The sequence below is a fragment of the Rhipicephalus sanguineus genome, chromosome 8 (assembly GCF_013339695.2).
Source record: "Rhipicephalus sanguineus isolate Rsan-2018 chromosome 8, BIME_Rsan_1.4, whole genome shotgun sequence".
Classification (NCBI taxonomy): Eukaryota; Metazoa; Arthropoda; class Arachnida; order Ixodida; family Ixodidae; genus Rhipicephalus; species Rhipicephalus sanguineus.
The window spans coordinates 18013238-18037473 of NC_051183.1; the positions used below are offsets into that span (position 1 = coordinate 18013238).

The 24236-nt window shown below is 44.9% G+C and overlaps 1 protein-coding gene across 2 annotated transcripts in view; it reads right to left on the reverse strand.

Moving 5' to 3' along the window:
* LOC119401491 (fasciculation and elongation protein zeta-2) overlaps positions 1 to 24236 on the reverse strand; it is a 44754-nt gene that overhangs the window by 19530 nt on the left and 988 nt on the right. Inside the window, exons 1-3 of one of the 2 annotated variants that reach the window (XM_037668337.2) lie at positions 20102 to 20166; positions 19023 to 19084; positions 15523 to 15945 (exon numbers count right to left, since the gene is read on the reverse strand). In XM_037668337.2, the coding sequence (XP_037524265.1) occupies positions 15523 to 15945; positions 19023 to 19084; positions 20102 to 20113 (497 nt within the window). In that variant the 5' untranslated portion in view covers positions 20114 to 20166. Of the gene's footprint in view, positions 1 to 15522; positions 15946 to 19022; positions 19085 to 20101; positions 20167 to 24236 lie in introns of those variants that run through there. The other variant, XM_037668338.2, reaches the window with a different exon arrangement.

The window sequence follows — 24236 nt, forward strand, 5'->3', positions numbered from 1 at the left end:
TCAGAGCTGTTCGCAACTTTGGTGCGGCCCTCAAAAACAATAAATGAAAATGTACGCCAGCTTTCTTTTGTTGCATGCCAATTTTCCATACTTTCTGGTGATACGAATTTCGGATGATATGAATATTTTTGGTGATCCCACGAGATTCGTATGACCGAGGTTTCACTGTAAATTGAAGTATCAATAACCTGATTGTCAAACACAATTTGCCAGACCCATTAGAATTAAATTCGGTGCATCGAATAAACCAACAACTAAAAAATCCAAAGAATAAATTAAATATAAGAAAACGACCCGGTAGCCAATACTTGAAAGGAACTAGAACGTAATGAACCTCTACACTTCCACAAGCTACAACGCCTGCTCACCACTCCTTGTCATCGGATTTAAAGGGACACTAAAGTCAAACAATAAATTACTTTAAACTGATAAATTATACTCTGAAAACTCTAGTGAGGTTGATTTCACCACCGTAGGTTTATTAATAGGTCACAAAATCAATGTCAGAAGTCTCAGTTTTAAATTTCCTGCCAAAATCTCCGGTCGCGCCTACACGAATCTCATAGGGTTTTTTTTTTTTTTTTCGTATTTCGCTCACGTACACTCAACTAAATTACCTGGACCTTGGTATCTTAAGTCGCTGGCTCCCTCTGAAGACAGTATACTTCATTTTTACCCATGAGGAACTGCGTAGGCCTTAGCAGCGGCGACTGCGTGCAGGAGCTTCAAGGTGGCGTCACCCCCCGCATTTTCTTTTCGCGCGTTTTCTCGCTTAACCAAGCGTGTTCACGCAGCAAGCGTGGTGTTTTCAGCATCGTGAAAGAGTAATGTACGAATCAGAAAAATAGTCTTTCTATTTCGTGTCCCTTTAATACGACCTGGCGTTTTTGTGCACGCAATTAGATGCGTGCAGCTAAGCCACCTGCCATCACAGTGCATGCATAGTCGCGCACTTTGCGTCATAATTCGTAATTTTGGTGAAGCTTATATTGAAACAGCAAATAAACAGTTACGTCTCACTTGTGAATAAGCAGTTTTCGAATAGGGTGTACCCAAACCTTCGCGCACCGAATCGCTTGCGTTTGTTGCCACTTCGCATGCGTCATACGCTAATGGTACGCAAAGTCTTGATGCTCCATCCTAAACCTATTACCTGTCAAAATTGCGGCACTGTATTGAAATCACCTCAGTACAATAAAGCCTGTTTTATGCAACTTTACGTCGCAACACAATCAGGCCGATAATTTTGGTGTATACAATTCACAACTTACTCGAAGAAATTAAGGTCAATATGCAAATGACACACAAATTACTGGCATATTGTTAGCACATTTGAGAGCGGTGCATAACGAACAAATTCTATTACTAGGCGAACTTTGCAGAACTGCGATATCGTTGTTTGATGCCTCGTTGGAACCGCAAACTCAATTCCAAGGCTGTTTTTTTTTTCTTTTTTTTTGCAACTTTAACGAGTTCTACCAAGAGTCGACAAAGATAGCGACCACTAAGCTATGCGCTCGCTAGAGTTCGCTATCAAATGCTCACGCATCAAAAAGAAAGAAAAAAATACGACACACCGGTCTTTCCTCATAGTGGGAAATGTCCTCAAGGCAAGTTCAGAATGTGAACAGCAATATAACAGTTTTACTAATCATCGGACAGACCGGTGCGTCGTGCTCCGATCGCAGAGTACGACCCATCCCGCAAATAAGAAAACTTGACAAGACTCCGACCGGAGCGGGATTCGAACCCGGTACCTCGCAGTCCAGTCGCTGCCTGGTGGCGTTAGACGACTACGCCACGAACGCACAGGGCAAGAAGTGATAACAAACGGGGGTTTTAAGTCACGGCAGTTGTTTCAGTTGTTTCACTTTTTTTTTTTTCTTCCGTTGGCTTCGATATCTGATCCAATCCAGAGTTCGTAAACCGCTGTGCGCCAGCATTTACGTACGTCAGCTCAGTTCCCGCCAAAATCACGTTTTGGCGCGAAATTTGAATTCGGTTACGCTCAAGTGCCGCAAGCCGGACAGTAAAACTGCACACACGTATCGATAGCTGAAGTGATTCCGAGTTCCGTGAACCGCGGCGCGTTAGCCTTATGTACGTTGGCCCAGGTTCCGGCAAAAACACGTTTTGGCGCGAAATTAGACTTTAATGTTGCCAAACGCTTTTCGCTATACGCTCGAAAGCCGCAAGCCGTACTGTAAAACTAGACTAACGCAAAATGAATTATGTGCACCACCTTATGCACAGGTATGAGGGATTGATTGATTGATTGATTGATTGATTGATTGATTGATTGATTGATTGATTGATTGATTGATTGATTGATTGATTGATTGATTGATTGATTGTATTTTGCTGGGGGGTCAGCATGGCTAAAGCTTTTTACAGGCATTTATGCTTAGAATGCTTAGAAGAGCACAGGATGTGTCACTGAGTGATATGACACCGAGGCGCTGACACCAAACTGAACACTCAAATTAATGTTAATATATACAAAGACACTAAAAATACTCATTAGTTTTATTGGTTCAATAAATAGGCTATATTTCCTATAACTACAGTTCAACATGTTTTCGGACGCATCATTAGACTAATTAAAGATGGCATCAAGCAAATGTTCCCGCCAAAATACTTCTGGCGCAAAATTTGAATTCGGAGATGACAGCCGCTGTCGCTTTTGCTACGCTTAAGCACAACCAAGTCACTCGATACAACTACACGAAATTGGACCAATTAAATTGTATGTGCCGCCTGATAAAAGTATTTGAACCGCTAATTACTCAACAATTATTTCATACAAAATAGGCGGGATGGCTAAATGCAGCTTCGTTAGGCCCACTCGACCATTGCATACATTTAAGCATTATCGAAGCATAGAAAAAGATTAAAAGAGTACAACATGGTAACAGCGCGACAATGGCATCTCAAATCAAATACCATAATATTAATATAATTATATGTGGCAAAGGTAACGTATGCGCTGACTATTTCAATGACTACGCAGGTTTCCCTCAAGCTACGACCACAGAGGCTTTGAAACATCACTACATAAATTACAGATGACACTGCCATCATCAAATGAGTATATTTATTTTATTTACTTATTATTATTGCGATCCCATCAGGGATCACAATAATACAGGTAGTACACGTAGTTCTTAATCACGTTACAATGCAACAGCAACAAACTAGCACACATTCGATTTCACAGAGTACATCGACAATTACCAAAGGCATAGCTCGGTATGCTAAGTATTCCCGCCAAATCTACTTTTGGCGCGAACTTTGATTTCGATCTCTAGCGGCGTGTTTTTGGCGCAATGTTTTCAAGAACTACGGTATCAAAAACGTGCTGCAAATGCATCGCTGGCCAAACTACACGGAAGAGAGTAGTGGTTTGAGGAAAGTGAACACGCTTATTTCTGGAAAGGGAGCACGGAGCAAGGTCGTTGGGGGAGGGGAAGTGAAAAAAAAAGGAGAGCGGAAGGGAGAGGCAACTTTCTCGAGAAATGTGTACCCACAACACAGAGCGCCAGGCTGCGGTACATCTCCCTCCCCACCCCACCCACATTGGGAATCGAACCCAGTACCTCCACAATTGGAGGCGAACGCTCTACAGAAGGCCAATTACACTAGTACAAACATGGGCATGCGCTTAAAATTTTCCATTAAAGGGGCGGGGGCGGGGAGTTTCACCAGAGATCACCCCTCCCCCCCCCCCCTCTTTAATGGATGCAAAAAGTTAAAATGAATCGATGACGAGCTCCTTTCAACTACCTGTCGTCGCTCCCAGGCTTTCCGGGGTAAATGTTGGAGTTAAACAGTTCTTTGGAATGTAACGTAAGGGTTCTTCGGCCGCCATTATCGCCAAAAATCAACGTGGCCATTACACAGCGCTCTATACAATGTCGGGACAGGTCCGACTCAGTATAGATATGGGGCAAACTTGTCGCCCCCTTAGATGCTTAGAAAGGGGGGGGGGGGAGCGGAAGGGAGAGCCTGCCCCCTCCCCTCCCCCCACTTTGCACACGACTATGCCCACAACGCCGAGAGTCTGACCGCGGTACTTCTCTCCACATCAGAAAAGACGGTGGGTGCCTTGCGGCACTGGAAATCGAACCCAGCACCTCCCGCATAGGAGGCGGACGTTCGAGCGAAGTACAAATAGTCCAAGGGCGTAGTCAGGATTTTTTTTTCGCGGAAGGGGGGGGGGAGGCAACGTGGTTCAGCCATGGATTGTTAGTTGGTACGTGTGTTTGTGTGTGCAAGTGTGTATATACACACACGCAAAACTTAAAAAATTCGGGGTTTTCAGGGGGGGGGGGGATCGAACCTCCAACCCGCCCCCCTTGGCTACGCCAATGATAAACGCAGTTGTCTTTCTTTCTTCCGAATGGCTTCCATGTAGTAATCAGCAGCGGACGTGTCTTTCTGCGCTCAAGGCCAGCACTGCCATCTATCATGGCCAAAGGAATCCGCGAAGCAAGCGAGCTCGTCTCCGTCCGTCTGCGTCCGTGCGGACTCTTGCTTAACTTATTCATCGTTTCGTTGCTCTCGTTTTGTGAGCCCTTGCCTCTTCTGACGAGTCGTGACGTAAGCGACCCAGACCTCCGCGTTCCAAAATAGTTCCCCCTTCTCTTGCCTCCACTCGGCCAACGCCTGGAATCGTAGTGCACTGCGGTACATAAATGCGAGCAGCGTTGCAAAACATTACAACAGCCATCCATGGATGTGATCACGCAGACTGTTCTTCCCAGACTTGTCAGTAACAAAATTTTAATTAATTAATTTCACAATACTTCAGGCCAATATGACCCTAGTAGGAGTGAAGTTAAAATGCAATAATGCAGGAGAACAGCACATCAATAAATGACACTGATACTTCCACGACAACTAATACGACAATCTTGCTAACCCGATGTTCAGCAACAGTTCAAGATCAAACTCTGGTAGACAGTTCCCGTCTGAAACTGGGCACGTGAAAAAAAAAAAAAAAGATTCTGAATGCTGTTTTGGTTCCCCCCCCCCCCCCCCACACACAGAGCAAACACAGTCAAAACACAACGTGGATGTCCCCCCTCACCCCCCCCCTTATGACGTTACTTCTCCCTTACATGTCTAAGTAACAACTGTAGCGCGCCAAAAGAATTTTCAAGAACGTGATCGCGTCGTATACACCCCCGAGTTCGTGCAACGCTGCTCCGAAGGCTTCCTCCGCGTCCTCTCCATTTTTTTCTCGGATCGATGGGCTAGCCGTGACGTCAGTGCCAGCGGATGGGATGCTTCTGCTCCTACCGCTTTTTTATTTCCTTCATCCGCCTGTATATTTCCTCGATCCGTGTACGGCCGCCTATTCGAAGCAGAAAAGATCCCGGGCCGCCTCATTCTGTTCTCTTCCGACGCTTCCCAGAACGAAGCCCTCCCTCAGCAGTTCGCGGAACAGAATGCGTAGCAAGCTCTTTTTTTCGCGGTGGTAACAGGACACCGCGCGCGCTATCGTTACTGTGCATATGCATACAATCGTAGCCGGGAGCACGTTTGTTAGCAGGTTTCGTATGCTAGCAGGTTTCGTATGCATCTCACGTCCGTCTTACGTGTCGTCTACGCCACTATTGTGGCTACAGGCGAAAGGTTTAACATGACAGCGACTGAACTCCTTCCGTGGGCTCCTGCGTAGATGGATTCTTTGTCTGCTGGCCCCTAAGCGTAAAACATTCCAATGAGAACGTCGTATCTGCTGTAAGCTGTCCAAGTCAAAAGTTTGCCTGCTAGACAGTACCTTTCAGCATAGCCCCTTCCAGGCCCGTAGCCAGGAATTTTTTTCGGGGGGGGGGGGGGGGCACTTGCTGAAAACCTTGACTATATGAGAAAAACACCTATTTTCATAATTTATTTTGGTAAAAACACCTACTTCACCAAAATTTCGGAGGGGGGGGGGCGTGTCCTTAGACCCCCCTCCCCCCGGCTACGGGCCTGGGCCGTTCGATATGTGACAACTCGCCGACGCCCTCTATTTTCCGTCTACGCATGCGTCTGTGTCGAGGAGTTTCGTATGCTTAGCACGAGCTAGACGGCTAGCCTGTGTCGTCCGCACAGTCAGTGTTCTTTTTTTTTTTTCTTTTTGTGCAAGCTAAATGAAGTACAATGACTATACAAAGAACGTGACGTCAGCCATAGATCTTCTCTTACGTCACACACTGAACACAGACAGAAATTCGCAGCCCAACTTCAGGGGAGCTTCGTACTTCCCGTCAACGACGTCTGGAAAGCGCCGTACCCGCTAACACTAACAGAATCCATTGTGCAGACAGACTGCAGAAGGAACACTATACGACGCCACGCTTCGTCGGCCACCGAGGTCTTTTTTGAAGCTTTGCGTTCCCAAATGCGGCCGACAAACTTCAAGGTTTTCGTTTCCGCCCTTTGTCTCAGAAGAACAGAGGTGCAAGGTCGACGCCTAGCCGAGTGCTCAAGCACGGCTGACACGTGCCTAAATTTCACGCGGGTAAAATAGCGCACACACTAACAAGTTGTTCGTTAACGAAATCGGCGTCAACCGCGATTTCGACCATTTACTTATAAAAACCAAGGCGTCATAATCTTTGATGCAGATTTTGAGTGCCTGTGAATTCCGGAACCATGAATGTCAAGAACACGGGATGTGAGTAATATAGCTTCATAAGTAAAAAAAAGAACGTATAAGAAATGCAGAAATACAACTGCGCAGACAGCTCCTCTTCGTTTTAAAGAAATCTATAAATGAAAAATCGGACTTCAAGGATGATTTCCACTCGTGAATGTCGTATTCTAAATTGTCGAATTGCCACACCGGAAGGAAAATTAGGGATGTACGAACCGGAACTGATATTCCAGAAGACAAGTGATTGCAAGCTAAACAAGGCGGAAAATTTCGACAGCCACCTTATTCCGGAAGTAATTCCGCATAGTCGAAGCGCACAGGAAGTTAATTTTACTGTTTTGGCACATCTGAATGTGCGCCATGCTTTCAAGTAGAGGACGATTATTCTTAAATAGAATAAAACAGTAAGGCGAAAGAATCTATTCTTCTGCGGATTGAAGGAAACGGATCAAAACAGAAGTTTTGTAGCTTTTTTTTTTATATCATTAGCAGACAACAGCCGAGGGGAACTAGAGCATTCCGTCCACGCAGACATTCATGCGAGTACATATTTCGAAGTGATTCATCAGCAAGACACGTTCTAAGTGTCGTATACCAAAACAAAGAAACAAAAAAAGCACGAAGTGGCAGGCACTTCTCTTTGAGAAAATGAAGTAGAAATGAAAAAAATGGTCTGCTTTTATAGCAGAACAGGAGACACAAATGGCGGCTGTGGGTGTTGGCAGCTTGCCCGTAGTCTGCAGGGTCCCCCGGAAGCAAGCAAGTCGGCGTGCTATACGTTCCCGCCTCCCCATAATTCGGTGCAGTAGGGTTTTCAGAGCCTAGGACCAGTGTCAGTTAATCGGACGGTCGAATTCAAGCAAAACTATACTCGCTTGCAACCTAAGCAAAAAATGCAGGCTCCGCCCACAACTCTCACTGTCCCTGCCACAGAGAATTCGCATAAACGCGCCATGCAATAGCGCTTACTCATTTTCGTGACGTCAACCACTTCTCAAGCGTTTTTTCAGACAGTTGACTTTCCCATACAGACAAACGTTTTCGTACAGTACACTTGCGAATGGTTTTGGAGTTCAAACTGTCTACACACGGTTACAACTTAAAAATGAGAGATCCGTCCACAGAAACGCGGCGCGCCTGCCTTTTCAATTGTGAAAGACAGTCGTGCTAGGTCCTTTCCGCTCCAACCGCAAGTACTTTTTTCTCGAGTACGCTAAATACTACGCATATCAAGAGTTAAAGGTTCGTCGTTACTACCTAAAACATCACGTTTGGTTGAGCAGCGTTATCAGAATCCCTGAACAAATTTACCAGGACGTTCAAGTTTCCGACCTAAAACCGGCGACACAAAAGTCTGTCTGTATGCGAAAGTCGACTATCTGAAACTCTCGAGAAGTGCGTGACGTCACGAAAATGTGTAAGCGCTATTGGATACAGCATTTATGCAAATTCTCTGTGGGAGGGACAGCGATGACTATGGGTGGAGTTTACCCACAATAAGGACTGCTGGATGCTGGCTTTTGGAAGCGCTGCTTGCTGCACCGTTTTGGCAAGCTGGAGGATGCACCCCTCTCTCTCTCGGCCTACGCCTTGTCGTCTGCTCGCTCCAATGCGCGCAGACGACACCCAAGGTCGTTTGCACAAAGGCGCAACGAACGATCTAACAAGCCGTGGCGACGCAAGAATTTAAAAGAAAAAAAAAAGAATGGCGAAATCATAAAAGAAAAAAAAAGGCGCTAAGCGATTCTGCGGTGCGACGCGACTAAAGTAGTGCAGCGAGCAGAGACGAATCAAAGATGGCAGCCACGTGCGTTCCCCTGAATCTGATAAGAGCCTCGTACCCCCTTCGCGACTTTGGCCTGGATACGCAAAATGGCCCCGCAGGCCCGATATGGTAGAGTTACTGTATATGCTACCTTTATATACAGTAACTCTACGATATGGTGCACGCTCGCCCCACCTGCTGTCTGAAAGATGCCGATAGGATAAAGGCCTAGACGCCTCCGAGCTCTTTTTAATCGACATGTACATTCAACCAAAATATATACATATAACAAATCGTGACCGCCAAAGCGGCGTTCAACAGCTGAAACGTCGATCAGTCATTAGAATGCCGCAGCTGTACCAGTTTGCAATCCAAAATTTATGTCCGTCGATGTTCCATAGTGCAGGCGGGCAGCTGCGGTGCTTATCGGTTTTATTTATTAATTTATTCAACTTCGTTTGCCCCACCACTATAACAGAGTTGTGTCTAAAAATATCCTACTCATAAAGAGTTCTAACGACATCTTTGGTAAAGATTTATTACTAGAGTTCTGACAATGTTCTCGGGTTACCTGCTTTGATAATCTCTGTATGCATTACTGTGTTCTTCATCTCAATACGTTTAATTTCGTTGAAGTCAAATTTGCAAAAAAATATTACAGCGATTAGTGCATTGCCAAGTGCATACACATTAAAATTATTAAGTGTTCTTATTTTACTTGTATTGCTCATTCCTATGTTCACCACATAGATTCCCCACAGGGAACATGGTGTTTAAAGCCCTGTACTTGTTATGCTTTCTTGAGTTTTTTTTTACATGTTCTTTCTTATTGAATCCCTTTCTGTTTGTTGAAAAGTGTATGCTGCAGTACTGTCAAATGTTGCATACCCACTCCTGCCTGAAGCCTGAAATACAGGGTGGCAGTACTAAAATAAATACAATAAAGACAACCTTAAAAACAAAGTTGATGCTATATGTTTATAATCTTCACATAGGGCCCAACAATCCCACGCAAAATAGTATGTGCACACCTATGCCACATTCCACTGGTCAACTCACAACAGTAGCATCTCTGCTATCCGATCTGGAGCATGAAAAAAGCATGCTTGATTGCTTTATTCAATATGGCGAGTTGCAGTGATGAAACAATAATGATGTTTTAACGTATTCAAATACAAGAAACAGTTCAGCAATACCGAAGATGTGGACTTCAGAAACCAGAACGTACAAAATTATGATTTTGATAACACCTGATATGCTTCTCATTAACAGCTGGCACAAAGGCATTTTGTTACAAAAGAATCACAAACAAAGAAAGATTTTCTTTTTTTACTCTTTGACAAGAACAGTATGAAGCAAATGTTTCTGTTGCTCTCAGTCCAGCAGCTAGAAGATGATGTTACCAGCAACACTGCTTCCGTCAACAGCTGCATTGTTTGGGTATGCTGTAAATTGCGACAATCACGCGAACACATTTAAGCTCACTGATTATTCTTGCACAAACCTTTAAAGCCATTAAAAGCAGAAATGCTCTAAAATTATAGCAAGAAAGTTCAAATAAGGCATTATTTTTTTCAAAAAAGTATATCATCCTAATGAGGGTTTGCTGTATTTTTGTCAGCCAAGAGATATAGAAGTGTTTTCAGTTAGTAAACAACTCATTCAAGATGAGAGTGGCATGCTAGAAAGATGCAACAACAAAAAGCGAGCCGCCTTCCAGGAAATGGCAACATTTTATTGCTAGCATCAGGCCTTCAAAGCAAACAAAAGCAGCAACAAGCTAGAAAGCCAACACAAAACAACACTACAAAAACTATTACTTGCCCAAAAGAACATGGCAAATGCAGTAAGCAAGCACACATGCACATTTATAAATTACTTCTACCTGTGCCACACGAGTACAAAAGAGAACTAGAATAAATGTGTACTGCATTACGGTTTGATTACATTACATGGTGTCATATGTATGCACCTTGTGGTTTTAAGACAATGTCACTGTGGTGTAGTGTGCTTCGCAGCTCACTATTGTGTTGAATACATCTGCTCAATTGCAACATTAGAAGCTGTTCCTCGATGTAAAAAATGTCTTGAAGTAAGCCAAAATTTACGTATACCTATGCCTAAAGATTTAGTAACACTTCTTGGACAACTGCTGATTAAATAAACTTTGGTTTTCAGTCTCATTATAGCCGCTAAAAAAGCTTGCTGTATTCGCTGCCATTATCATAACCGTGATTGTAAAGATTAACAGTCATTAAAAATTTGCCTTAGAAGTAGCAAGTTTTGCTGCAATGCCATACATAAGCTCAGGGCTTTGGAAAACTAATAAAATTATCTTCAACCATGTGGCATAAGTGTCAGCTTTGAACATAAATGCGAAATTAATATTATACATGCAGTTGACAGCAGGAAATAAGCTACAAAAATTGCAAGGACAAGCAAGCCATAAGAGAACAGCTGAAAATGTAGGCTGGAGACATTCAAAGAGAAAACAATAGTAATGAAAGAAGCAACAAATTTGAAAATAGAAAAGCTGACAGAGCTTCATTGTTGCAAAACAGACACAAACAAAGTTACAAGATAAGCAGCATACACATCAAGGCACAAAAGCAAGACAAAAATGGCAATGAAAATTGAAATGGCAATGAAAAACGAAAGGTTTGGCATTCAGAATGGCTTGTTGATGCAGCTGAAAACAGTGAATAATTTTCAATAAAATGAAGAGGCATGCAATAATAAACAAATGCAATAATACGTAAGGAGGAGGCATCAGGTAGAGATGTTTACACGCTTTTAGACTACACTTCAAACATTTAGTCTCCAAGCTATTATTTAATGCTTACTCTGCTATAACACTGCCCCTACAGTGGAGATACGCTGCTGTGCTTCGTTACACAAGCTGTTTCTTGCATATCACAAATCAAGCCAGTGAAATGTCCACATTTAGTGAGGCGAAAAATATGTGCAACAAAAGTGCAAAAATCGCAACATAAACTTCGCTGAATAAAATTTGTGCCAATGTGTGCTATGCACCCCATATCCAACAAGTACAGCTGCCATTTTCCCAAAGTAATAGTCCTTTTGCTGAACCCTTAACATATGCGTGGATTTAGAGGACAATGATAACACTCATTTAGTTCATGGCATACAAACTATGAATAGGCAAGAGTTGGCATCTTTTGATGATTCTGAAGACAGCACTGACTGTATATATGACGCCTGACAGGTCCACAAACTTCCATAAACAAAATAATAATCGAGCTAAACATGCTTCATTATGTGGTCTTCTGCAATTACCAAGTGCGTATGTAATGCAGTGTACTACACAAGACGTCGCCGTAAATCAGGAATGATATATATATATATATATATATATATATATACACACACATGTGTGTATAGATATATCAGCAATCTCTTCCAAAGTTTGTAGTTGTTGACTACACATAAAACACTGAAGCTTCCATAATTCTGACACACCACAGTGCAAATATGAACTGAAGTTGTACACATTACTCTATTAATCTGTTATCTCCCAATTTGCCTAGGAATAAAAGCAGGTGCTGTATTGTTATGACTTATCTCACCATGCACCTATAATCTTCAGATGTTTACAGTATGTGAAATTCACGATGTTACCGGGCACGCACGGCTCAGACCGAGACCACCTATGTTATCAGGACGCAAAAGCCATGGCCAATTGTTACAAACAGTGTTAAAGAGAATCAAGGCACTCCCACAACTACACAATGATACACTTTCATATCTACTTTCTGCTTCTCGCAAAGATAAAATTATGTACACCAGTATCCAGCGCTTTCTTTATAGAAGATAGCATTCATAATATTGCAGTACTCGAACAAGCTCTATCTCAAAGCGCATGCAGATTGCGCAACACCTATGAGCATAGTCACAGCTCGCTTGCTGATTAAGTGAGATAAATGTTATTACACAACGTTTGCCTTCGATTAAGACAGCAAAATAGCTCTAGTGAGACTTAAATTTTCAAAACAATTTTCGCATTCTAAAGATGCTTTGAAGCGGAGCACAAATCTGAGAGTTTGCTAATCAAATCTCTGCCCCAGCTGCAAATCACCCTAGCTTATGACTGAACGATTCTTCTTTACTTAGCTGTCTAGGTCATAAATTATGCACAACTGTGCCATTGGAATGTATACTACTACTACCCAATTTTGTCAAGCAATCCCTCACAACTTTAGCACAACTACACCATTTATGCAAGACATCAAAGCCAGCCACATATTATTGCAAGGCGAGATTGATATTTGATGTTTGAAGGATTTCGCTAGACACATATATTAGAAATGTGCCACTAGAAAATTATCCCCGGAACATATTCCTTCAAGGCTACAAATAACGGTGAAAATTTACAAATTTAATGCGGAGAAAAGATCAGAAAAAAATTACCCATGAATCACTCCGTCAGCAACTACAGTAGCGTGAAAAGCATTTAGTGGAATGTGGCACAGGCATAGTAGTACATAAGTATTATTTTAATGCATTGTTGTATGTTCAGATAGCCTGGTATTTCACGGGAAATATATGGCAGACTTCACACAAACTTCACACTTCTTTTCAGAATTATTATTCTAATATGTCGTGATTATAATTGAAATGCTCATTTGTATGTTGTGCTTTATACCACTATAGATTTCCTGTCCAACTTTAGCTCAGAATTTTTTCTTTTTTGATGATGCTGACCAAGGGCGTAGCAAGGATTTTTTTATTTTTTTTTTTTGGGGGGGGGGGGGGGGCGTCAACCGCGTGTGTTCGTATCTGTGAGCATATATATCCACATGCAAAATTCAACAAATTCGGGAGGCTCCGCCCACCCCTGGCTACGCCAATGATGCTGACCCATAAAGTGTTTCAGAAACCCCTAGCTGCCTGCTTCCCATGGAATGCCTGGCATTTATGTTTTCGTCCTGGTTCGTTTGAAGTATACTCCAAGGATGCGCGATAACACCGGCGGCGACACGATTCAATGAGGAAATGGCCCCTCCGCTTATACAAACCGTGAGAAGAGACGCGACCGCGAGCGGCAGCTGCAGGAGGTGCTATATTAAGCGAGACCCTGCCCGGTAGGGGCTCTCTCAAATACGACCTCTTCGTGGCCTAGATTTACAAAACGCTTGTAGTAAGTAGTACCGCCCCGACATTCTACACCTCGACATGACCCCCCCCTCCCCCCTCTCTAAACACACATATCCAGCCCCCGCTTTCGCCTATGAGAGAGAGAAAGCGGCTATAGATGAAGACAAGTACGAAGAATTAAGCAAGCGGTGTCAAGACAAGTCGAGCGCGAAGTCAGAACGTGAGGCACGAAATTCGGCGCGACCTCTCTGCCGTTCTCTGGCTTCGCCGATAGAACACCCCCCCCCCTTTCCCTCCCGCAAATAAGTGCACGAACCTGACAACACATCGATATATAATAGTCGCTTAAGCATACGGGTTCTGCAAAATTGGGGGCGGAGGGGGGCATGAAGAAATAACAGGCGCGGCGAAGTGGAGTGAAAAAGACGGCTAGCAGACGTCTAGAAGACGTAAAGTTTTGTACGCATCGTTACCGTGTACGATTGCAGCGGCTAGCGGACGAAAACTAATACCGGCGTCACACAGTGCTTTTGCTAATCACCATTAAGCCCGATCGGGAACGAAATTTGATTGGCTCCCTTCTGTAGTTTGCGTGAAGGAAGCCCAATCACGATCAAGAAATTCGATCAAACGTGACCGTGTGACGTCATAAGCTTCGCAGATTGCAGACGCGGTTAGCTAACGAAAAGCTATGCAGACGGCGTGGTGTTGACGAAACAGCTCACAGACGAGACGTTTTGTAGACATTGTGACGTTTCTGACGAAGCAGCTTGCGAAAAGCTTTGCAGACGTCGTGATTGTGAAGAAGCGGCGTTAGCGGACGTTTTGCGGACGTCTTGGTGTTTACCTGACGAAGTGCCTGACCGAAAAAAAAAAAAAAACTTTTTGTCGAAGTCGCGCTGCGTAGCGACCTTCTTCAAGTGCAGGCGATACGAAAGCCGCTGGTACGCGATAAGCAATCAGTGCGACCTCAAAGGTGCCATTAGTTTGTCAAAAGGAATCTCGCGCATAAAAGAGACGCGAAAGAAAAGAACAAAGACAAGAACGTCCACGAAAGAAGATAAGACATCGCACTTTCGGATAACAGGTATCCCCGGTTTCTTATGCGAACACAATGGCCGTTATCTTGTCAGCAAACACGGGTGGTCATTACGTAAACAAGATCTTAAAGGAACTATTTAAGATCCGTAGTGTATCACGAAAATAAGATTTTTTGACGCAGCTCTCCGTCCCACAATCTAACTCTTATATTTTTTTTTCTTAAACTATCGAGAGGTGATTGTTTATAGAGATGTTCAAGCAACACCGAGTACTCGATCAAAAAAAAATTATGCTTGCACGTCGAAGAAAAATCTTAAGTATGCGGTAACCGCTCGATCCCTACAAAGATCTTGTGTAGCAAAATTGCCCATGCGTCGTAGTTTTGATGACATAAAAATTATGACCGCAAAACCATAGATCACGTTTATCCGCCGCAACGCTGCACTTTAAAAACCACATGCCTCTAGGAAACGCGCGGTTCCTTTAGGCGAAGTCGGCTGAAGGAAATAAAAGCAAAATAATGGCACAGCCTAGGTCCTTTTTCTGTTTCCTTAGTGCAAAGAACAAGACGAGAGCGCTTTTTTTTTTTCTCGTTTAAAATTAGACCTATGATAAAGGAAATGTCGTTCTTACAGCTACAAGAGAACCACGTCAAGCGCTTGCAGTCTCCTCGTGAAACACAGCTGATTTCGGAAACGCATCCCGAGCGTCTGGTGGGAGTGCGCTCCCACGACAAACATCCTCCGTACTTAGAAAAAAAAAAACTTAGGTGTGAACGCAAGACAAGCGATGGTGGCTTACGAAAACGCCGAATACCACGCTTAGCTTTTCCTTCCTAGGCTTTCCGTTGTTCTAGTATCTCGTAACCTCTCGCTGATGCGCTTAATTGAAAGAAAATTAAAGGGAAAGCAGTCTAAAGAAACGGAGGAAGGTGGGCCGTCGCCTGGTTACTTACTGACATTCGTTCAGTATTTCCTCCTGCGTTCGGATTTGCACGGGCGCTAGCTTCTCCACGTTCTCGTCGTAGTCGCAGAAGCACTTTGTGATCTTGTCGTCGAAGGTGTTCACCAGATCTTCGAGCGAATTGGAGAACGTCTCGCTGAAGTTGCAGTCAGCGAATGAGTTGTCGTTGTTGGCCGCCTGGTTGACGCCGTTGTTGGTGCCGCCGTCGGTGGTCGAGGAAGGCGTCGACTTGTTGGAGGTCGCGTTCGAGTTCTCCACGTCCTCGGAGCTCTGGAAGTCGCTGAAGTCGGACCACTCTTCAGTCCGAGCCAGCGGTGCCTCCACCTTCAGTTCGGCCATCTTGACATCTCTCATGGTGCTCTCGTCCCGTCTCGGCCGCGACGGAGCTTCGCGAGATGCGGCAGCAGACGACGCTCTGGGGAAGGAGGAAAGAAGAAGTAGAGAGAAAAATGCGCATGGCGGTTTCAGTTTCGGTTTCGAAACAGTAATTTGCAGAAATAAGCGTCTCTTTTTCTACATAACCACAAACAACAACAAACAGTAATTGTAAATGCGTTTTTGTAGTGTAATTTAAATGATTTTGAACGAAGAAACAGCGCAGGACAAGACGAAGCCGAGAGGACACAAACACGCCACTGACTATAAACCATATTTTATTGCGTTTGCACGTCAATATATACAGGAAAAACACAATCAGTACACAAACCAGGGAACAGTTAAGATATCGCTTTGTACAATGCTAACAGTTTCGATAGGTACGTCGTTTCATTCTTGTAGAGCGATATCGAAGCTACGCTGACAATACATTCTCCACTTTTTTTGGATGCAGAAGGCCGCAAAGAATTCGCGCTGGCAATATCATATTGTTGTTAATCAGCGCCGTGTGCGTCATCTCGTCTTCGTCTTGCTTTGGCGCTCTCTTCGTTCGACTCAAATATGTACCACTGCAACCAGCCCAATTCAAAGCACTAACAATTTAAATGTTCTGTGGTGTTATCACGTATAATGTTCTACCGGTGTATATAGCTACTACTGTTCGCCCTCTTTGAGGAGTATTCTTTTGCGTTTGTTTCACGATGATAACTGTCGTCTGGTTCGCTGGCGTTTCCATTTTTCAAAACTCGGCACTCGCCACCTGCTTGTCAAGAATGCCATGTCACTTTGACAGCGCGCAGGCCGTTCGAGAACACAGCATAGATGCCGACTGTTACGAGAAAAAAAAGACACCCCGAGATGCGCAACTATTTTTAAAATGCACCCCGCCTGTGCAGAGGGGCTATCTTTATCGTTCACAGATAATCTTACACATGTCAAAGTTAAATTCCGGGGCTTTACATGCCAAAGCCAAGATATGACTACGAGGAACGCCGCAGTGGGGCCACTGCAGAAAAGTCTGTGTATAATTTAATTGAGTCTTCGGAATGCAACGTCACGGCTACGTTAAATAATTCTGTAAACAACTCTGTAAACAAAATAGCATGATAGCTATCGATGGCGTTGCCCTCACATAGGATAAACCGATAAACCAATTTGTTCGGGGGCATAAAGGATAAGCTGAATTTTATATATGTTCCTTTTTTTGCATTAAAGTCAACAGCAGCGGCAAAGAAAGATCGGGGCTGCTATGCAGCACGTGATTATATTGCTACGCTCACTGCAGTTTATCGGGAAATCTTGTGCAAGTCATTATCTCAGGAAGTCGCAATTCGAGAAAGCCTCTTCTGAAGGCGCTACAGCGATGACGTCAGCGCACGACGCCACAGATGTCACGGTATTACTGCGAATTTTGGCATTTCATTTTTCCTCCTTCTAAAGGCAATTTTAACTGTGCGTTACTTTCAAATCAAGTACGCTAATTAATTGTTCACATGACATCACATGACATCACGGAAATCTGCCTAGGTAATTAGTTGACTGCGTCGCTGGCCATCTCTAACTTTTTCTGCAATTTCTCTGTGTATTCAACCAAGCCATTTGCAGAATGCCATTTGCAGGTGTGCAGAACCACTGTAGCTCCATTACAAAAAAAAAAAAAAAAAACGCCAGGCCTGCGCTGAAACCGCAGCACAGTCACAGCGAAAGCTGGAAGAGCGGCGGTTCTAGAGCCCGTTGTAAACTCTCTTGGGGCTACAATACAAGTACACTAGAAAGGTGCCCACTACGCCATAAATCACAATTTTTGTGAAGTTCGGAAGCACTTACTAAGCCATTGTTCGTCATTCTGCGGAGAAGCGAGGCACCAGCTACACATCTGTAAGGCATTATGTGCACTTTGTTGACGCGACGACTGATGACGATGAAGAATTATGGCTCAGCCCTTTGTAATGGGTTGGAAGCTTTAAACGGCCCACCAGTTATGTAATTTGCATTGGGTGACGCCCGCTCGCTATTTCCCTCTCCCGTCATGCTGTATAACATACGTTGACGTGGGAGAGAGACGGGGGGGGGGGGGCGAAGAACTTTACTGAGACCCCGAGGAAATGGATCATGCCCTTATGGGCTTCCTTGGCAACCAATAAAAGTGCACTAGCGAGGAACCCACTACGCTCTAAATCATTGTAATTTTACTGAGACCCCGCGGAAATGGATCATGCACTTATGGGCTTCCTTGGCAACCAATACAAGTGCACTTGCGAGGAACCCACTACGCTATAAATCATTGTAATTTTACTGAGACCCCGAGGAAATGGATCATGCGCCTATGGGCTTCCTTGGCAACCAAGACAAGTGCACTTGCGAGGAACCCACTATGGTATAAATCATTGTAAATTTTGAGAAGTAGGGCAGCAGGCACTGTGCCATTTTTCGTCATTCTACGGAGAGCGTTGGTACCTGCTAAACGCATGTAAGGCATTATGCGCACTTTGTTGATGCTGTGCCTGATGACGACGAAGAATTATGGCAGAGCCTTCTGTAATGGGTTGGGAGCATTCAACAGCCTATTCGTTGCGCACTTCGTATTGTGTGACGCCTGGTTACAGAATTCGCGTTGTGCGACGCTTGGTGCTTATTTTACTCTTCTACCACGCAATATTGCATATGCTAATATGGTTCCTTCCCGACATGAAGCCTGTATAGGCCCTTTTTGCAAAGCAGTTTCAAGCACGGGCATGGCTCAGAGGTTGAATACTGGGCTCCACGCAGAGGGCCCAGGTTCGAACCTCGTTTCATCCTGGAATTTTTTTCTTTATTTCGTTTTTTTTTTCTTATTTCGAGCGATACTGGTTACGGACACCGGCGGCGGCAGCAGCGGCGGCGGCGGCGGACAACTACGGCGCCAAAAACGGCCGGTGAAATGATCTCATAACAGCTTTCGCTGTAAAATGTAAAATGTCGATACAGCTCGGTCTCTTTTCCTAAAGTGTCGTTCGAAAACAAGAAAGAACAACCAGATGAGTATAGTAATATTATTTCCGTTCTTCGTTGTATCCTAATTTTCGTTATAGCGAATGCGGATAGGATCCAGGTGACTGAGAAACCGTGTGACCTCACCTCTTAGCGGTTCCTTTCCTTGACAGCGCCGTGGCCTCGCACCAGCGCCTGGACTTGTCTACCTGAAGGAATTGTAATAAAAAAGAGGAAGAAAAAGCCAGCAACTGTTACATAACTGTTAATAAATTAAGACCACGTTAAATGTGATTACACCTCGGGAATTACCATAGGCGTGTGCACGGGGAGGGGGGGGGGGCAGCCCCCCTCCCTAATCACCTAAAGAGGGGGCGCGAAGTTTGCCCCATAATGGCGGCCGAAGGTCCCTGATGTTGCATTTCAAGAACTGTTCACTTCCAATCTTTACTCCCGGAAAGTCAAGAACCAAAGATAGACTTTTGTGAGAATTAAGTCATCACTTCATTTTGAATTGAATTCATTTTTTCATCTCGGCGGAGGGGCAAGGCCTCTCTGTCCCGACGTGGGAGCGGCCCGCTGCACGCTAATCGCGCGCACCGAAGGACTAAAATAAAGTTGTTCATCCATCCATCCATCTATTGTGAAGCATGTTGTCCATCGCACTCGACAAACGGGAGAGCGGGAGGGGAGGGGGGGCGCTGTGATAGAACATTGCCCTCCCTGATGGGAAACCCTGCGTATGCCTATAGGAATTGATAGTATATTTCCCTTTTAAATATGCTATTTTCTACAGTAAGCTACCCGAGGGCGGAAGACCGCGAAAAGTTGATGGCAAGAAAGGAATAGAATCATCGCGATCGGATTCCTTAGGTAATATCGATCATTATGATACTACATCGGAGCACGGAGTTGCTCGTACGTCCGTGCTGAGCGTTTTGGTCTTCCTCCTGCCCAATCTGAAAGTATTTTTAAGCAACTAACGACCACATAATGCAGCCAGCGAATGACCCCCAGACAGTGGCGTAGCCAGGGGATGGCAAACCGAACCCGTGCCCCCCCCCCTCCCTCACGAAATTTTTTCCCCACGGGATACAATACACAAAATAACACCCGACCACACTTACCTGCCCGGACCCCATGTCGCATCAAGGACGTGCCTCCCCCCCCCCCCCCTTTCTGAAGCAAATTTCTGCCAGTGCATACAGACCAGAAAAATAACTCACCCTCCCAGGCATTGCAGCACATTTGCAGATGATCCTTCAGGGCTACGGCATATATGGCTCGAAAAGTCACTTTTAAACTTTAAGGTGACGTCACAGTCGGCTCTGGCACCAGACAATAGGGAAGGTACAACCTAGAGCAGCTCGAAGCCAACAGACTTCAGGCACAGCAGTCTCCTTCAGCTGACGACCTCTGTATGAGTGGCGCAGATGCCTGGTGCAGTACACTGCTGCAGTGGTAGAACGCCAACATAAGTCAAAGCAACTTGGAAGCAACAGACTTGAGACTCCTAAGTCTTCATACAAAGCAACCTTCTTCAGAATTAAGACCAGTACGATCGTATGATGTAGAGGTATGGTCCAGCTGTAGTGATGTATCTATAGCCGGTCGAAACCAGAGCAGCTTCAGACCAACAGAGTTCAAACAACAGCAACCTCAAGGCGAGTTGTATTGCTGAAGTGGAGTTGTGGAGACGCAGATACAGTAGGAGAGATTGAAGGCCCACTGAAGTCAAGGCCCACTGAAGTCAAGACTTGAGACACAGCAGCTTTCTTCAGAACACCCGTGTGAATGATGTGAAGGTCTCGTCTACCTGTAGCGTTGGAAAGCCGACCGAAGGTGAACACAAACTTGAAACCAACAGACTTCAGGCACAGCAACCTCCTGCGGACGACCTCTGTATGAGCGACGTGGAAGTCTGGTTCAGGGTTAGACTGCTGGATCGGTAGAAGGCCAACCGAAGTCAAAGTCAAGAACGGTCGCTCGAACCCTTTCTTCCCAAGGACGACGATGCAAGTGGCGAGCAAAGGTGTCCGTTCTCCGTTGTGGTCAGCGGTGTTCTGCGCATCTCTCAGCCCCAGGTGTGACCTTTTTAAGACGACGTTTAGTGCTGCGCGGACTCGCCGCAAGAGGTCAGCCGCCAAGGTCAAGCGCGACAAATCGGATATCGTGCGCTGCGGTTTGGTGGTTGTTGGTCGTGACATAAAAAAAAAACGAAAAGAGATCCTGATACTTATTGTTTGTTTATTCGTTGAGCACACGTACTCCTGCTGCTTTTGGCGAGCCGGACACAATGCGGTGGGCACTTGTTTATTGTTGCGTACTTTTGTTTGTTCGAACTGGTTTTGCTGGTGGTGCGCTCTATATTATAGTGCACGCAACAACGGTCCTCCTTCTGTATCGGCCGTATCAAAGCGTGCACGCATCTTGATGGACAGGTCGACGAAAGAGCGCCCTCAGTTCTGCAGCTCGCACGCTGCACACAAACAGGAACCGTGCATTTTCGCGCCTTAGCGTGGTGTAGTTGATGCGGGATCTGACCCAGTTACTTCAATATTGTGATGCATATGCAACGCAAGGAAGGCGATATGTTCGAAAGAGGGCGCGTCGAACGACGTCAGGAATGTTCGCTGGGTCCGCATGGTTTATTGGGATGTGCAATGCTGATGGCGCCTTCAGTGCACTCGCATGCAGTTACAGTGCAATATAGAACTGCAGTGCTCTCCACCCCCTCCTTCCTACGTCACTGAAGTGAACGATCGTAACGCCAGATTTACGACTAGTGATTTTTGTAGGAAACTTCTGCAACCGTAAAGCCGCTCAGTGACACAATGGCTTGTTGGCTACACGTGCCCTTGTGAATGCTTGTTGGAGAGCGGGAGGACTTGTACTCCACTAATGGAGTAAAAGTTTACGATGCTTATTAATACGTTCGGAGTAAAAGTACTCCCTTACCGGAGAACACAAAACGGAGTGAAATGAAAGACGTACGCAGGCATAAGCAGAATTACTCCCCTATAGTGCAATAAACTGTTACACTACGTAGTTGTGTTCACAGTAAAAGTACGCCCTTAAGGGAGATGCAAAACGGAGTGAAATAAGACAGCAAATGTAGCTTACTCCCATAATGAAAGAAACGTTCACACTGCGCAGTTGCGTTCAAAGTAAAAATACTCCCTTACAGGAGATATGAAACAGAGTCAAGTAAGATGCGTTCTCAAGCAGTTGCTCCAACAAAAGAACCTCCAGTCCCCTCCCTATGCAACATATTATTCGGTGTCACTTTAGATTAGCAGTCAGATTATAGTGAGATCCTTTCGGCGAGCCTCCTAGCTAGGTCGGGGGCGGGTCTCCTTTATTCGACCGTGTAAGCACTCACGTTTTCGCCCCTTTTGTCTGGTTGTGAGAACGCAATCACGCGCGCGTGCTGGACAGGGCTTAGATACGCCACACCTTGGTGCGCAGTTACTCGAGAGTACGATATGCGCTGTTAGCCTTACGCGCAAGCTCATCTCTTCTCTTTCTTCCAACCGCACAAAGCAAGTCTTTGTTCGTCGTGCGTTTTTGTCTGCGGCCGTGATCGCTGTGGCCTCCAAGGCACCGTCACTATGCGCTTGCTTGTTTGCTTGGCGTGAAGGCACAGCGTGCGGTAATTGCATGTACGTGTGTCTTTGCACGTGATCGCGGAGTCAGCTTGCTGACGAAGTTGCTGAAGCTGCGACGAAGTGCGAGATCGGTTTACCGGCTGTCGACACCAAATCAACTTTACGTTATCAGGTTAATTGTTTCACAATCAGTTCCCTATACGCGCTGTACCACGTGGACGACGCTTTCTAAGTTGTCACAAGCACCGCAAGCATCTGCTTTCAAGCACCAAAGGATTTCATCCAATTTTTCATTGGAAATGTCTTGCGAGAAGTTAATTAAAGTTCAGACGCCGTTTTCTTTTTTTTTTTCTTGGGGGGGGGGGGGGGGGCAGGGGGGAATCAGCATTTAAAAAACACACAAACACACATTCCCTGAGTAAAAATAGTAAAAAAAAGGCCTTCCACTAAGCTGTTCTTTTCATTTTTGTTAATTGGTAATAAATGCCTGTTCATTACCTTTTTTTTTAATTTTCCCATTTTTTACTATACACAAGTTTGTATTTTCTAGTTTTTTTCCTCTGTTATTTGCTTTTAGTTTTGAAACTGTCGATAAGATTACCGTAACCACTGCTTGATGTAGCTTCTCTTTATTAGACTCCTCCAGACAGTTCCTAACCTTGGGCTCTCTGTGTGTTAATATTGTCATGTATTCATTTTACAATACTTACATGGATTGAATAAAGTTCTGTAATCTTGAAACACGCCTGAAATTGGGACGTAAGAACGATCATATGAAGCTATGATCGATACGAAATGTACAAAAAATGTTAAACGTGCATGAGTTTGTCTGAAGCCGGCTGTGGGAAGCCTACCGTGATCACTCGTTAATTGGCAGCAACGTCTTATGATGAGTTGCGCTTGGCAATACTGGCTAAATGTTGTGGCTGCTGCTGGTTAACTTTTAGGCATTTGACCTTTTGGCAATTAATGTAATAATGTAGTACACGTGCGTACGAATGTGTGCCTCCGCCCGAGCCTTTGCACATGACGACAGCACCGAAAATCTGCCACCACCTCTGCCGTTGCGCTAGCACGAGTGATTGGCATAGGCGCGCGCAGGGTTCCCCATCAGGGGGGGCGAAGGTTCATCGCAGCGCCCCCCCCCCCCACCTTACTAAGTCAATGTATGGGGCAGATTTTGCGCCCCCCCCCTCTTAGGTGATTAGGGGGGGCGCCCCCCCCCCCTTGCCCCCTTTGTGCACACGCCTATGGTGATTGGGCATATCTCAATTTATTGTGGAAGTGTCCGCACGTGTTTACTTAGTGCGCATGCGCTGTGTCGATAGACGTGCGTGGTTGTTTGCTCGCGCCCGGGCATACATGCGATTAATAGTTAGTGTAGATTAAGAAAGCATGCGTGAAAAACTGCATTATATAGTTACTAAGCTTGTGCGTTTGTGTCTCCACGAATGAATCAGTTTTGACCATCAACGATGGGATTTCTTTTAGTCGATTTCAAAGCGCAGCTCTGACTTGTTCATGCGTTGATCTCGCTTGTCAATACGATTCCATAAAAATGTCCTAAAATATAGTAGCAATGACGTGGGATGAAGCGATAACGTATAGCAAATGAATGCGATTTGCAAAGTTCAACCGTTATCATGGACCACCACAACGGTGAGCTTGCATTGACGCAATGTCATCATAACCAAATGCGTTGCACAGTGGTGTGGGCAGAAATTTGTTTCAAGTAGGGTGGGGGGGGGTGGGG